The sequence below is a fragment of the Lampris incognitus genome, chromosome 5 (assembly GCF_029633865.1).
Source record: "Lampris incognitus isolate fLamInc1 chromosome 5, fLamInc1.hap2, whole genome shotgun sequence".
In the NCBI taxonomy this organism is placed as follows: domain Eukaryota; kingdom Metazoa; phylum Chordata; class Actinopteri; order Lampriformes; family Lampridae; genus Lampris; species Lampris incognitus.
Genome location: NC_079215.1, coordinates 10678325 through 10694029, shown reverse-complemented (window position 1 = coordinate 10694029; position 15705 = coordinate 10678325). Strand labels below are relative to the sequence as shown.

At 45.7% G+C, this 15705-nt stretch overlaps 1 protein-coding gene across 3 annotated transcripts in view; it reads left to right on the top strand.

Moving 5' to 3' along the window:
- tmem131l (transmembrane 131 like) overlaps positions 1-2315 on the top strand; it is a 45434-nt gene extending 43119 nt beyond the window's left edge. For 2 of the 3 annotated variants that reach the window (XM_056280106.1, XM_056280108.1), the window contains 3 exons: positions 180-253; positions 627-760; positions 1793-2315. In XM_056280106.1, coding sequence (XP_056136081.1) covers positions 180-253; positions 627-760; positions 1793-2086 — 502 coding nt within the window. In that variant the 3' untranslated portion in view covers positions 2087-2315. The remainder of the gene's footprint in view (positions 1-179; positions 254-626; positions 761-1792) is intronic. The other variant, XM_056280107.1, reaches the window with a different exon arrangement.
- Positions 2316-15705: the final 13390 nt, after the last annotated feature.

Here is a 15705-nt window from a genome sequence, read left to right as displayed (position 1 = left end):
GCTGCTTTCCATCCCGAGTGAATCGACGGTTGATGGCAGTTTTGAAAACGTTGTGCAGTAAAAAGTGGGTGTGTAATAATGAGAACACAGACTTGCTGCTGCAGAGTTCACTGAACCCATCACCGCTGTGGTTTTAACCGTCCTTATAGAAAGCTTCTGATAAAATGTTTTGTTTGCAGCTTCCTTTGGAATAGTGCCAACAGCCAATGCAATGGTCCCTACACCTATTCTGAGCAGGGGAACTACATGACAGGTGGGTGGCAGTGCTGCTTTCCTTGATTTGAATCCAGTTGTGAACTTAATTAGCCAAGGTGTATTTTTAGCTCTGGTAGAGAATTGGACAAATACATCTCAATCAGATTATTTATTTTTAAGCAAATCTAAAATTTTCTCAATATGAGATATGTTGGGGAATATGGCAAATCTATTTTTTTGTGGGTGTTCAATTAAAAAAAAAAAAAAGAGCACGTTGGCAGTCCTATGAGCCACGGTTCCCCAGAAATCCTTGCTTTGTTGCAACGCAGAGAGATGTAAACACATGTTCCTTTCCAGAAGCATGTGTTGGCCCTTAACCTTTTTCGGTGGATTTAAATCTCATTTTAAACTTTTATCTCATCTTCCTCCAGGTAATGGCAACTTCCAGTGTAATTTCCCATGCCAGAATAACCAGAATGCTTACAGCCACCAGACCAGCTGGAGTGAGGAGAGTCCTCAAGAAACACCCTCTTCCTGGGACACAGCCGCCTGTGTGGGCAGCAAGGTGAGACCGGGAGCACTAGACTCGAGACAGGAACACACTAGATGATTATAACCCGGATTTGGTCATGTCGATGTGATTTTCAAAATCGTGGCAATTCTAGGCAAAAAAGGTCACCATGAACAGTCAGTACATGTTGTGAGGTATGGCGATTTAGGATTCAAATCTCTTGCCTCCTGATCAAACCTTCAACCAGTTGGACCTGTCACAATTACATCAAAACCTGTTTGAATTTTATGACTGGAATCTGGACAAGTCTGAGCTTGGCAGCAAGTGTGTGTAGCTCTACGACTGCAGTTATAACCAGTGTGCTTGTCTACGTCTGGAATCGCAAAAGTCAGCCACTAAATGTGTGATGCCGTGTCTTTTCCCAGCCGGTTAGGACTTTAAAAGTCTTCAGCCAGTGTAACAGCATCTGGTTCATCACTAACTGATTTAACTGCACTTGACCCCGAGAGTGGTATTGTCTCTATTTGGCTGTCACCAGTCAAGTAGTTATTGACTGCTGCGCCCCATAGCACCACACCACTTAATTATAGACAGTCTTGCTGAAAGTTGGTGTTCATGCACTTCTCGTTTTTCATGCTTCTTCTGCTTTTTTGGGTAGCTATTATTGCCATCTGCTTAGACTTCACTTTCAGTTATACAGTGTATATGGTAAAATATATTCAAGTAATTTTTAAACTTGAGTTGAACTTTGTAAGCATGAAACTTAGTTTTATTGTATTTAGTGGATTCTCCACCCAACAGCTACTCAGCATACAAGTAACCGGTAAGGAGGAGGCCAATAAGTCAGTCAGTGTCCCTACCAAAGAAATTTAAAAAAATAACTCTGTGCTCGGTGACCTGAAAATGATCGGGTTGGACAGAGAGCTGCAGGCGGGGGCGGGGGGGGGGGGGGCGAGCAGCCTAGCCAAGTAAAGGTTACAGAGGGGACGTCATCAGAGAATTGATTGTAATTACATGTGAGTCATCATAGTTGGAAAGAGGGGGACATGACAATGACGCATGATATTATTTCTGCACCCTCCACAGCCATACTTCCCTGGTACCCGCAGCCTGTCTCCCATGTCCAGCCTTTTTGGTTCCATCTGGACCCCCCAGAGCCATTTCCAAGCCGAACGGTCGGCCCCGGTGTCCCCGGTGTCCCCCGTCGCACCGCCACACGCCCCCTTCAATCGAGAGCCAGGGGGCTCCTGCAGACCTATCCAGTACTCCAGCTTCAATCCTTTTGGCCCCCACATGAACCTGGACATATGGAACTCTTCCTCCAACCGAAGCTCTAACTCGCAGCTATCCAACGACTCCGGCTTTTGTGGGGATGTTTAAAAACACGACCTTCACAGAGATTGCAAACATATAAAGCAATGCTAAATAAACGAAAGGAAGCAAAATGAATGTGCTTTTATCAGTAATGGGGCGAAAATGTGAATATGCCTTTTCTTTTATGTTCCCTTATTTTCAAATGTTAAATGTTGTGAAAGGTTATGCATTTGTTGTATATTTTTCTAGCTGTTTTGCAGTTTTGATCAAAGAAAAATAAAAAAAAGGTTTTGTACTTGGACAATGTTTTTTTTTTAATTGCATAGTGTCTTCGCTGTATTCTTTTATTAAACCAGTTAGCATATCGACAAAGCTATGATAATGTTTTATTATGAGACATCTGCCTGGGACAGACAGTTCTTTACTGGCCAACTTAATTCATTCTTAATGCTATTTTAGGCAAACCATCGAGATTACAGAAGAAACGTCATTCAGTTTTCAAATAGTGCTCATACTGTACATGACTGTGGTAACAAGAAGTCATATCACAACATAACAGGCCTAATGAGGTTAACTGCCTTGCTCAATGGTACACGCTAGTTGTGTACATCTTTGAAGCTGATCTAGATCAACTGGTTTCCCCTGTAGGAATTACATCATGGCAGGTGCTGGTCTACCTCATGCACGTCATGGCATTTCTGGTTGCCAGTTTTGTCAGCCGTCTAGAGGCGAGGGCGTCTTTCCATCCTCCCCAGTTTGCTAGCTGGAGTGATCAATCCAGCAACTTGTGTACTGGTACACATCCTAACCCTACGTCATCTTGTGACCGAATAAACTACAACAGACGGTTGAAGTTACCAAACAATACTAAGGCAGCCATTAAGAAGTGTCTACGTACTTTATGTTGAGCTGGAAAAGTGTGTCACTCTGTTGCTAATTTCAGTCATTTCTGGTTTATCAGTTCTTAAGGCCAGTAACATTTCCAGGATGTCGACTATATTCAATCTGAGTCCATCTGTCACAGTTAGCCAGGATATTTGTTGAAAAAAAAATGTGAGCACATCCATTTATTTGTTTTATCCAATTAGAGATAAGTTCATTTAATTTGTCATTCAAGGTGACCTATGTTTGGTTAACATCGAAAAGCATAGACGAGCACAGCCAAAAAGTCCAACAAATCAAATTAAAGGACTGCTGCTTTTGTGTGCCAGTACATTTTAGTCCAGATAGTAGTGTTTTTAATCCTTGTCAAAACTGATCAAACATCCTACTCGGGTCCAAGACTGAAGGAGCTCCCTGCAGCCTTTCCTGAGGTCCTAACTCACGCTGACCTCCCATTCAGTCAACAGCAGGCAGCGATGACAGACAACTTGTGTCAGTGAGCCATAAATTCAAACCGAGTCAAACCGATTCAGGAAGGAGTCCCACTGACACGTTTTGAGAAATCTCACAGAAGATCAGCACGAGACACCCTGTTATATAAACCACTGACCACGCTGAAGCCGAGAAGGAAGGACTGCTCTAAAGACTAGGAAAAAAAAGTGACTTTGCTGATCTTACAGGTCTAGTCAGAGATGCAGATTTACATAGTAATATGGCGTGTCACACACAAAGGAAGATGCAGAGGACAGGAAGAAATGGAACCGGGTGATCCGCTGTTGCGACCCCTAGCGGGAGCAGCCGTAACTACCAGTAGTAGTAGTAGAGTAATATGGAGTGTACTTTGTATATATTTTTTAGGAAAATCAAGCGTTCATATTGCAAGGGAAACAGCATCGCAGGTTGCCAACAAGCTGGTGCTTTTCTTTCCACTTTATAGGCCATGTTGAGGAAATTTCCCTAAAAAATAAAATGCTTAACCTTCTCTGACAGCAGGGCTGTGGCAGGTTTTTTGTTTCCTCCATAAATAGCATTTTGTACATTTATCCCTATTGTGTCACCTACTCCTCAATCCGGACCCTGCTAAGTTAGCCTGCCAGGGTTCTGCCTCAAAGGGAATAATTTGTGTTTGTTGAATGTCTGAGATGAGGTGATTTGTTTACCACCCAGCCAAAGATTGTGAATTTGCCTGTTAGAATAAAATAAAACACATATTGGGTCAGAAGCTCTTTTTCACAGTATATGCGTGGCTTTTCCGACGCTTAGCTAGGCTATAACATTATGGACGGAGCGCCCTCTGCTGGGCTTTCTAAGTGTGACAAGGGGGCGACGTGAAAAGCACTTTAAACATATTTCTGTAATTACCTCCCAACTTTAAAACAACGGTTCTCAGTCAGGTCCCCAAGGGCCACCGGAACTGCCGGGTTTCTGTTCACCGGCTGCCTAACACTACATTCACCTGATGTTTTAGGTTTGTTCCAGCCTCCGCCCCCAGGGCCGTGTCAAACTCAGACTGGGACATGGGCTAGGACGATTTCTGGGCCCCCCTCTAGGTTTGTTCCAGCCTCCGCACCCAGGGCCGTGTCAAACTCAGACTGGGACATGGGCTAGGACGATTTCTGGGGGCCCCCCTCCCAAAAAGAACAAACATGCACGCGCATACAGTAAACATTGCGTAGGTAAAATGACTGGGATTTATTACCATTATTATCATTATTATTATTAGAACCTGTACTACGGGCATATGTCTTGATAATGTGTTGTTAGACCCGTTGCAATGCATATTAAGCTGTACGATAGCGGCATCATTTCACTAACACAGCTCAGAGTGTTACAGAGTGGCGGAATAAATTCATCCGTTTGACTGAGCTTCATTACACTCCACAAATCACATTACTGCATGGAACAACGTTACATGACCCACCTAGGCCACAAAACTATCAAATACAAGGCAAAGTTTTTGACTAAGTTACAAAACACAAGCTTTACGGATACGTAATAACGTACCTACAATAGATAAGAGTCTCACACACACACACACACACACACACACACCGCTGAAACTACAAGTTTGTATTTGCCCACCTAGCCTGTAAAAGACATGAAACTACACCGGTAGCTTGATGTAATAAAGCTTGAAGTTGCGAAAGGGCCGTGTTCACATAAAAATACACATATGGGCACATAGCATAGCATACAGTAGCATAGTGTAAACTACTAATAAGACACATTAGCCCCTTGCTAACGGGTCTGACCCTTTAGTCGAGCGGTTGGTGATGTCGTCTTGTGGTGCAGTACACCCCGTATTGAATCCCGCACCGGGCAAGAAAATAACCGGTACATGTTACATGTGGGAGAGGGTGACGACTGTAAACTACTAATAAGACACATTAGCCCCTAGCTAACGGTTAACCGGTTACATGTACCGTTTATTTTCTTGCTCGGTGCGGGATTCGATACGGGGTGTACTGCACCACAAGACGCCATCACTAACCGCTCGACTAAAGGGTCAGACCCCTTAGCTAGGGGCTAACGTGTCTTATTAGTAGTTAACAATAGCATACAATAGCATAGCATACAAAGCCACCCCATCAAGGCTGCTCTCTAACCGAATTTAAACCAAACACCACCGCGAAAAACGATCGTGTACAAAGTTGCACAGGCATTTACAGCATATTTCCAAACATATTGCTGTTTAGCAGGCTACGTGATTCTATAGCATAGGCTACCACAAGATGGCGATATTTTCAGAAACGTGCTCACTGTAATGATGGTGTTACTTTTCCTGTCTCCGTCTTCCGACCACCTTCGCCGGAAGTTACAGGGGAACCGAATTTATTTCGGGTCCAGGGCCGAAGTTCGCTGGCGCTGTCCGTCACTGCCTGGTGCTAGCTAGCTAGCTAAACTCCGGAGTACAACCCAACACAGTTCAATAGTTCACTTCGTCTGAAAATGGCGAGGACACCGTCTTCTCTCTTTGGAAACACATTTAATCCTTCTTCACAGCTGCACACAACGTTGACATAGGTCCCAATATATCACAGTTCTTAGTAATATTTCCTTTCACTTGCGCGGAGCTCCCAATACCGTTCGCGCCACACAACAACAACAACAACAACTTCCTCATTCGCCCCTCCCTACCAACCAATCAGAGTCCGACCCCAGATCTTGCTCTTAAAGCGGTAAACCCTTATTTACCAACAATGATCTGATAGGTTATTGCTAAGGCTCCGGTAGTGATCATGGACTGGTTTACCTTCAGGTCAACAGGATCAGTAGCGCAGCGGCACCACTTATGAAAAGGCATCAGGTTACTACTCACCCACTCCACAGTGTCTCCCTTCTGCTCTTCTTTTGTTGCGAATTCCTCGATGACATCATCACAGTCCACAGCGTTGGCGATGCTGCTTTCAATAGCCAGCAATGCAACTGCGTTGAGCTTGTCCTCAGTCATTGTAGATCGGCGGTAGTTCTGGATCCGCTTCAGAACAGGAAAGGGTCGATCTCCCGAGCAGCTGGATATTGGAAGGGCCAAACACAAGCGGAGGCGTATTTCAGCCTTCTCGTCAGGTTAAGCATTGTTGCAGCTGACGCGCCTTGCTCTGCATTTGTAAACAGCAAAGCAAAGCGGCAAAACTCGTCTGCAAAGTCCTCCTCTAAGTCCTGTGGGTATCGTCTCCTCAACTTTCCTGCTGCTGCTGAGCGAATTTCACCTCTGCTCAATGAATGAATCCGAAGTTCCCTTCTAGCTGCCTGTATGCTTCATCGCGTCGCCGTGGTTCCGCACGTAGCTAGACCAGAATCGATACGTGCGTCTACGTGATGAGAGCGCACGTGTAGCGTGTGTAAACTGTAAAGTACGGAAACAATAACTCAAATATCATCAAGCTGCGTTTTGGACTCTTTAGTGAACCTTCTGCATAACGACGACGGTACATCGGCTAGTGTATCTGCTATCCGTGGCTACTAACACGCCTCTCTTACTCTCCTACTTCCGGGCTTGACACTTAACTTAGAGCGCCCCCTTGTGACCAGAATAAACATTAAAACTGACACCAGAAACATTACTAAACATGTTACAAAGCATGGACATTACAACCCTCTTTTCCTCACAGTTTTTTTTTTACCAATAACTATTAACCAGTCCAACTCAAACTTTCTCTTGCATTATACCTTTTAGTCAGTTCACTTTAAAGTCAGTGAGGTATGACGGGGGTCTTCCGTTTCTCCTGACTGGGTATCTCTGAACAGGTGACTGTGGCCCAGGGGGGTTAGGGGCTAGAACCTTCATGCTCCGATATGCGATTTGAGATGTTTTTCCCAATCGCTGTAACCTGACGCAAAAACTGTCTCTTCTTTTAGAAAATAACTTGCAGCAATAACAAAAGACAGACCCAGTCGACGGCGAAAATAAATCAATCATTCCCTAAGAGGCGCCTCGCCATTTTTCATTCGCCTGTAAAAGTGGTCCTTGGTTAGACTCCTGCTTGTTCCATACTTTCAAACAGACTCTGAAAAGTCGTCAATGTTTTGGCTTTGCTTATTTAAACAGATGTGTTCCCTCAAACGTTCATTAATTGGTGGCCATTCCGCAGGATCCGAGGAATAACTTCCCAGCCTGTCCTTGTTGGCATCATCATCATGCATTGATGTCGAGCCGCTCTCGCCTCCCTCCCTTTCACATCCTCTCCAGGCTCCGTAGGCAGCAGCTCTGGTGAGTTGCTAGCACGGTTGCTAGTTCCCTCGCCTCCCTCCCTTTCAGATCCTCTCCAGGCCCCGTAGGCAGCAGCTCTGGTAAGTTGCTAGCATGGTTGCTAGTTCCCTCGCCTCCCTCCCTTTCAGATCCTCTCCAGGCTCCGTAGGCACCAGCTCTGGTGAGTTGCTAGCATGGTTGCTAGCTCCCTTGCCTCCCTCCCTTTCAGATCATCTCCTGGCTCCGTAGGCAGCAGCTCTGGTGAGTTGCTAGCATGGTTGCTAGTTCCCTCGCCTCCCTCCCTTTCAGACCTTCGCCAGGCTCCGTAGGCAACAGCTCTGGTGAGTTGCTAGCATGGTTGCTAGCTCCCTCACCCCCCCTCCCTTTCAGATCCTCTCCAGGCTCCGTAGGCAGCAGCTCTGGTGAGTTGCTAGCACGGTTGCTAGTTCCCTCGCCTCCCTCCCTTTCAGATCATCTCCAGGCTCCGTAGGCAGCAGCTCTGGTGAGTTGCTAGCATGGTTGCTAGCTCCCTCGCCTCCCTCCCTTTCAGACCCTCCCCAGGCTCCGTAGGCAGCAGCTCTGGTGAGTTGCTAGCACGGTTGCTAGTTCCCTCACCTCCCTCCCTTTCAGATCCTCTCCAGGCTCCATAGGCAGCAGCTCTGGTGAGTTGCTAGCATCGTTGCTAGCTCCCTCGCCTCCCTCCCTTTCAGATCATCTCCAGGCTCCGTAGGCAGCAGCTCTGGTGAGTTGCTAGCATGGTTGCTAGTTCCCTCGCCTCCCTCCCTTTCAGACCTTCGCCAGGCTCCGTAGGCAACAGCTCTGGTGAGTTGCTAGCATGGTTGCTAGCTCCCTCACCCCCCCTCCCTTTCAGATCCTCTCCAGGCTCCGTAGGCAGCAGCTCTGGTGAGTTGCTAGCACGGTTGCTAGTTCCCTCGCCTCCCTCCCTTTCAGATCATCTCCAGGCTCCGTAGGCAGCAGCTCTGGTGAGTTGCTAGCATGGTTGCTAGCTCCCTCGCCTCCCTCCCTTTCAGACCCTCCCCAGGCTCCGTAGGCAGCAGCTCTGGTGAGTTGCTAGCACGGTTGCTAGTTCCCTCACCTCCCTCCCTTTCAGATCCTCTCCAGGCTCCATAGGCAGCAGCTCTGGTGAGTTGCTAGCATCGTTGCTAGCTCCCTCGCCTCCCTCCCTTTCAGATCATCTCCAGGCTCCGTAGGCAGCAGCTCTGGTGAGTTGCTAGCATGGTTACTAGTTCCCTCGCCTCCCTCCCTTTCAGACCTTCGCCAGGCTCCGTAGGCAACAGCTCTGGTGAGTTGCTAGCATGGTTGCTAGCTCCCTCACCCCCCCTCCCTTTCAGATCCTCTCCAGGCTCCGTAGGCAGCAGCTCTGGTGAGTTGCTAGCACGGTTGCTAGTTCCCTCGCCTCCCTCCCTTTCAGATCATCTCCAGGCTCCGTAGGCAGCAGCTCTGGTGAGTTGCTAGCATGGTTGCTAGCTCCCTCGCCTCCCTCCCTTTCAGACCCTCCCCAGGCTCCGTAGGCAGCAGCTCTGGTGAGTTGCTAGCACGGTTGCTAGTTCCCTCACCTCCCTCCCTTTCAGATCCTCTCCAGGCTCCATAGGCAGCAGCTCTGGTGAGTTGCTAGCATCGTTGCTAGCTCCCTCGCCTCCCTCCCTTTCAGATCATCTCCAGGCTCCGTAGGCAGCAGCTCTGGTGAGTTGCTAGCATGGTTGCTAGCTCCCGGCTGAGGCTCAGATGTCAGCTCGCTGCCACTGGGTGTCCACTCATGTTTGACTGAATCGTCCTTTTTATGCATTTTTAGAAATCGCCCCATAGCTTCCCTCCACTTTTCCTTCCATTTTATTTGCTGCCCCCGAAGTCACCGACACAGGCATTCTGGCGTGGCGTTAACTAACTTACTTGAGTCACTTTTGCAAAAAAACATTGAACCGGATATTATTAACGTAGTCTACATTCCCGCTCAGACAGAAGAGGTAACAGTATTATTGAAATGTATTGTAGCGAATTCGGGGGGCAGCTCGGGAACCGCCGCAGCCAGGACGACTATGTTAACCAGTCGACTGAAGGGTCCGGCTCGCTAGCCAAGGACTACGAGTCTATTCATCCGTGCACGTTACACTACCCCTCCCCCTCCTTCGGGAGGCGTGTCCCTGCGCTTCAACATATCAGCTCCCTATGCCCTCGCGCCTCAGGACGCACGTGCTTCCGATGGTCTCACCATCCCATTCTGACACCAATGTAGCGAAACTCGGGTGGCAGCCCGGGAACCGTCGCAGCCAGGACGCGAACCCGGATCTCCCGCACCACGTGCGACAACGTTAACCAGTCGTTAACCCGTAGCCAAGGGCTACCGAGTCTATTTATCCGTGCGCGTTACAGTATTGTAGCGAATTCGGGGGGCAGCCCGGGAACCGCCACAGCCGGGACGCGAACCCGTGTCTCCCGCTCCGCAAGCGACGTTAACCAGTCGACTAAAGGGTCAGACCCGTTAGTCAAGGACCAAAGTGTCTACTTATCCATGCACGTTACACTGTTTTTTTTTTGTTTTTTTTTTAATGTAGCGCCATTGGTAAGTTAATAATAAACTGAATTTCTTATTTTTTATTTTTAGAAAATCAGAAAATTATTAACAGAAAAAACGACTTTCTTGTGTGAATGTGATATAAGGGCTCGCCACCTTCTCAAGGCACAGCGAGTTGAGCGTGATCGAACCACTGTGCAAACAGCAAAGGAGGAGGCACCGTTGTTATTGATCATACCAGTCCGGTTGATGGTGCAGTGAATCGCAAGAGTGTTGATTCAGCAAATAACAAAAGGTATGTTTTGTAACGTACACGAATAAGTAAACACGTTAGGACCCTTTAGTCGAGCGGTTAGTGACGTCGCCTTGTGGTGCAATACACCCCGTATCGAATCCCGCACCGGGCAAGAAAATAACCGCTTACAATAGCTTTATTTCTCAGGATGTTTGTAATTATTTCTTTACCAAAAAAAAAATCATGATTCAGTTTTTTTCCCCGGGTGCATTATCGGGCCCCCCTCCACGAGATCACATAAGCACGTGCCCATAATGCCTATGCATCAGCACGGCCCTGTTCACACCGGGGGGAGGTATTAGACCCGGAAACGTCGTAAAGAATGGACGAACTCAATAAAATGTCCTCTATCCCTAAACCACCCATCAGCCTATTGGTGGGTTCATTGAACAAAAACACGTCATCTTGGCTATGGGGTTTTTTACTGTAGCCATAAAACTGATCAATATAAAGCGTTTTTCTTTTGATTCAGCCAAAACTGTAACATTTCTATAGCTCTGCTATATATATGATCGACCTGTAGGTGTCGCTGTGGTTCGTGAGCTATAGTATACCTGGGTAATCGAGAGAGGAGGCTTTTTTAAACATATTTATTTAATATATTTATTCTTCTTTTATACCAAGTAGTTTGTTAAAAAAAAAAGCTCACTTTCAAGGCTTTAAATGGTATTGCTCCTTTATACATTTGTGATTTATTGATTTGGTATGTCCCCCCTCGACCATTAAGGTCTGCAGGTGGCGCCCTGCTGGTTATTCCCAGGTCTCGGTTGGTTACAAAGGCTGATGGGGCTTTTGCTGTTAGAGCCCCACACTATGGACCCCTCTTCCTGCTGAGCTAAGACGAACTAAGTCTCTAGCTTCTTTTAAATCTCGTCTTAAAACTTTTCTTTATATGAAAGCTTTTACAAATGTTTGATATTTGTTTTTATTTTTACTGTTTTTAATTTTACTTTTATTTGATCTTACTCTTATTCCTGCCTTGTCTGGTTTTATGTTTTTTTGTGAAGCACTTTGTAAAATTATTTTAGAAAGGTGCTATATAAATAAAATTATTATTATTATTGTCTAAATATAATACAATTCAAAAAAGAGAAAATAAAAGGAATGAAGTAAAATAAATAAACAAGGAAAGGTTGACACAAAAATAAACTAAGGAGGTCAATGATCAGATGATGATAAGAGCCACTATGTTAGGAGTCTTTCAGGGGGAAAAAAACAAAAAAACAATGTAAATCTAAGCTGTTCATTTATCTAATGTGTTTAATATTTTTTCCAAGATGAGAGATGTTTTCATTGCCTTTTTGTTAGAGGTTATTTTGGTAAGGGGCTTGAAAAAGAATATCAGATCAATGTAAAACAAGCGAATACTGGGCTTGGAGCCCATCACCTTGGATTTGTGAATGTGAATTTTACCAAACAAACACAGAATTTTGAGAGCATTACCTACAGGAGATGAGCCAGTACAGCAATCAAGGAACAAGACCATACCCTCTTTTGTATTAAGTTAGTTTGTTAAATGTATCAAAAATAATTAATGCAATATCTGTCCATAGCTTAGAGGAATAAGGACAATTAAATAATAAACGTAAAACAGTTTCTTCTTCTGTGTTAGAGAATGAAAATTTCTCTGAAATTTCTGCTTTAAATTTGCATTGAAATGTGTTACATGGGTAATATTTATGTAGTATCGTCAAGTGAATTTCTTTGACTTTATTGGGTATGAAGAACTTGTTAGACTCAGACCATATATTTTATATTTATATTTTCACTGACAGGCGCTGGGAAAGACAGCTTCCAAATACATAATGCTTTAAGAACACAGCTTTCGTCTGATGTAAGTGTTCTCCTGATGTGCATATTATTACATTTGCGATCAGGCAGGTTTATGCCCCCTATTTTAATTTTGGGGAGTTCTCCAGAAAAAGGGCCATTAAGTAAAGGAGCCTTTACAAGATGCATCAGTCCTGCAGATATACTCTTGACCATTCTTTCGTATTCCTTCTTGGAAAGGTCTGCCCCAGTTTTTTGGATAACACCCTCATAACTATAAAGTCCACCCCGGGAATTCATCAAGTCCAATACAAATATTATATCACTGTCCATCCAGTTCTTAAATACATATAGTCTTGTTTCTACATAGCACATACTGGCTGCTCCAAATAGTACAGGGAGAGGGAGGCTTAGCTAACAGGAAATAAAGAGCTAGCGCGGCTAGCGAGTTACAAACCGAACAAAGTCTCATTTCTTATACAATAAGAACATTACAAAAACTACCTTATCAGAGGGAGTCTTTATCTTATTCTTATAAAAGAGAACCTTTTGATAGTCTTCTTTATTCATCATTTTCTGTATCTCTTTTTCAACATCTTCGTGCGTGTGCCCTTATGTAAAGCACTTTGAACTGCCTTTGTGTGAGAAATGTACTATGTAAATAAACTTCTATAAATAACCTCCATATACATATAAATAACCTCCATACACATCATGTCACTCACTGTGGGGCATTTCATAATAGCACTTACTTTCGAGGCCGTGTTGGACTCACCGTGAAGCTGTATTGTCTGTGCACAATGTAGGCAAACACAAGGTAGTCAGCATTGTAGCCCGAGCCATATGTGCCCCCATCTTCATTTACCCCCCCCCCAACCCCCTCCAAATAATCCAAACTTGACGATACACACAGGCTCAGCTGCAAAACCTACAGTGAGGTATAAAATCTCACACCGGCCTCACTGCTGTGCCGTACTGTACTGGTGTGAGTAAGGACCGGGTCTCCACCTTGTGTTGAGTTTTTATTGTAGTCAGTTTGACTCCTTCGACCCGTGGAAATGACAAAGAAAAAGGGACTACGCAGTCAAAAAGACGGTTTGTAGCAGGGCTGCCGTGCCGAGCGTCAGCCACGCGCTCAGCATTCCCAGTATCCGGATGGAAACACTCCCACCAAACGCACTTTTTACTGACGATCACAGGACACTTTCATGGTCTTGGTGGGGGAAATGAGCAAGTGACATAGCGAGACATGCACAACATGTAAGGCAATAGAAGCAGACAAAACAACAGACAGCATTAAATAATGAAGATGTAGAGGGTAAATACACTTGATAAATACAAATATCTAAACTGTAAGAATCCTTTTTTTTTTTTAATCAGTGTTTCGACCCTTCAAAACAAGGAGAGCTCTCAATACTACCTTTGTGCCCGCGATGCTTAGACTATTGTTGTTGTTGTCGTCATCATTATCCCATCTGCTTTATGTTTTCTATTCTACTCAGATTATTCTATTCTGTGCCCATGTTTGTGAACACGCTTATTTATTTCTCCTCTACCTGGTGTGAGACGGTAGAAATGAAGTAACGTGTCCGGTGGGACGCCCTGGCAAACAAAATAACCTGTTACTTTATTTAACGTTGGTGTTCCTCGTCATGAAACCGCTGCAGTGTGATATCGACGGCGTTATAGCGCGTCTTGATCTGCTACAACCCTGAAATTACACCTTTTGTCGCATTACAGTACAATGTCCAGTAGAATGTAGAAACGAATGTGTTTTGTTTTTCATCCTTTTTATATTGATCTTTGCACTGATAAGAACGGCACTTGCAAATGTCGTTGTACTTGTACAATGACAAATAAAGTTCTATTCTATTCTATTCTATTACATACAAACTGTTGCATTGCACACGTGGCAACGTCCTTTAAAGAATGGACAGTGAAAAGTTGGCCACTGTGTGTGTGTGTGTGTGTGTGTGTTAATGTGCTTGTGTGCCTAAAAGCCTGTGTAATTCATTGTCAGGTTCTCGAGAGCCGACATATTGCCGCTATTGATCTTGAGCCGTAAAACCAACACAGAAGCCGGGATACTGATGAAAGGCGGGCCAGGGGAGTCAGGCTGGCCTGATAACACGCGCGCTCATACAAAGTGAGGTTTCACACAAGCATCACATATAAACAAACAGGCTAACCGAGGCACATGGACACATGTAGCGTTACTCTGGCAACAGAGGACAGTTTAACGTACTCCTCCAGCCGAAACACAACTCTCCCCTCCCCTCGCATCAACTCAAGTCACCTTTATTTGTAGAGCATCTTTAAAAGAACCATTATCGATCAAAGTGTTGTCCATCCATCCATCATCCGAACCGCTTAGCCTTACTCGGGGTGGCGGGGATGCTGCAGCCTATCCCAGCAGTCTCAGGGCGGCGGGCGGGGAGTCACCCTGGACAGGCCCGCCAGGCCATCGCAGGGCCGACTCACACACACACACACATTCACACCTAGGGACAATGTAGTACGGCCGATTCACCTGACCTACATGTCTTTGGACTATGGGAGGAAACCGGAGCCCCCGGAGGAAACCCACGCAGACACGGGGAGAACCTGCAAACTCCACACAGAGGATGACCCGGGACGACCCCCCCCCCCAAGGTTGGACTACCCCGGGGCTCGAACCCGGGACCTTCTTGCTGTGAGGCGACCGTGCTAACCACTGTGCCACCGTGCCTCAAAGTGTTGTACAACGGCAAATTACAAACCCGAACAAGACGCCGTACAATATCAATAAATAAGAGGAGTAACAAAAGCACACCGATGAGGACAGGGTTTCACATGACAAACACTCATGGTTACGCTTATGATATTACTGCAGAACTGTTATTGTGTTGTGTATCAGGTACACATGTGTGTTAGGCTTATAAAACAGTGTTTGTTGGCCTCAACATGGCACATGTAACATGCACATGGAAGCACTGCCATCTTACACATGCTGAACATGAGTTTGCAGCATATCACAAACATCACATCAGTGCTGCCTTAACGAGAAGTCCTCTCCGTGCCAGGACGTCTCAATGACAGTGAATGATGCAGATGGGAATGCGGTGTGGGTTGCTGCAACCTCGCCGATTTCAAGCTGAATGGGATTAAATGGTAAATGGACTGCATTTATATGGCGCTTTTCTAGTCTACCGACCGCTCACGGCACTTTACAGCGTATGCCTCACATTCACCCATTCACACACACATTCACACACTGATGGTGGAGGCCGCCACGCAAGGCGCCAACCTTGTTAGGGGTTCAGAGCAGTTAGGGGTTCAGTGTCTTGCCCAAGGACACTTCAACACGCTCTCTGGATGAGCCTGGGATCGAACCAGTGACCTTCCGATTACTGGACGACCCGCTCTACCTCCTGAGCCATGCCGCCCCAACACTGTGCTCAGCTCTCACCTGGAGCGCATCTGCTGCATTAAAAGCCCATGCAACCTCTGTCAATCCATCCATCCATTATCCAAGC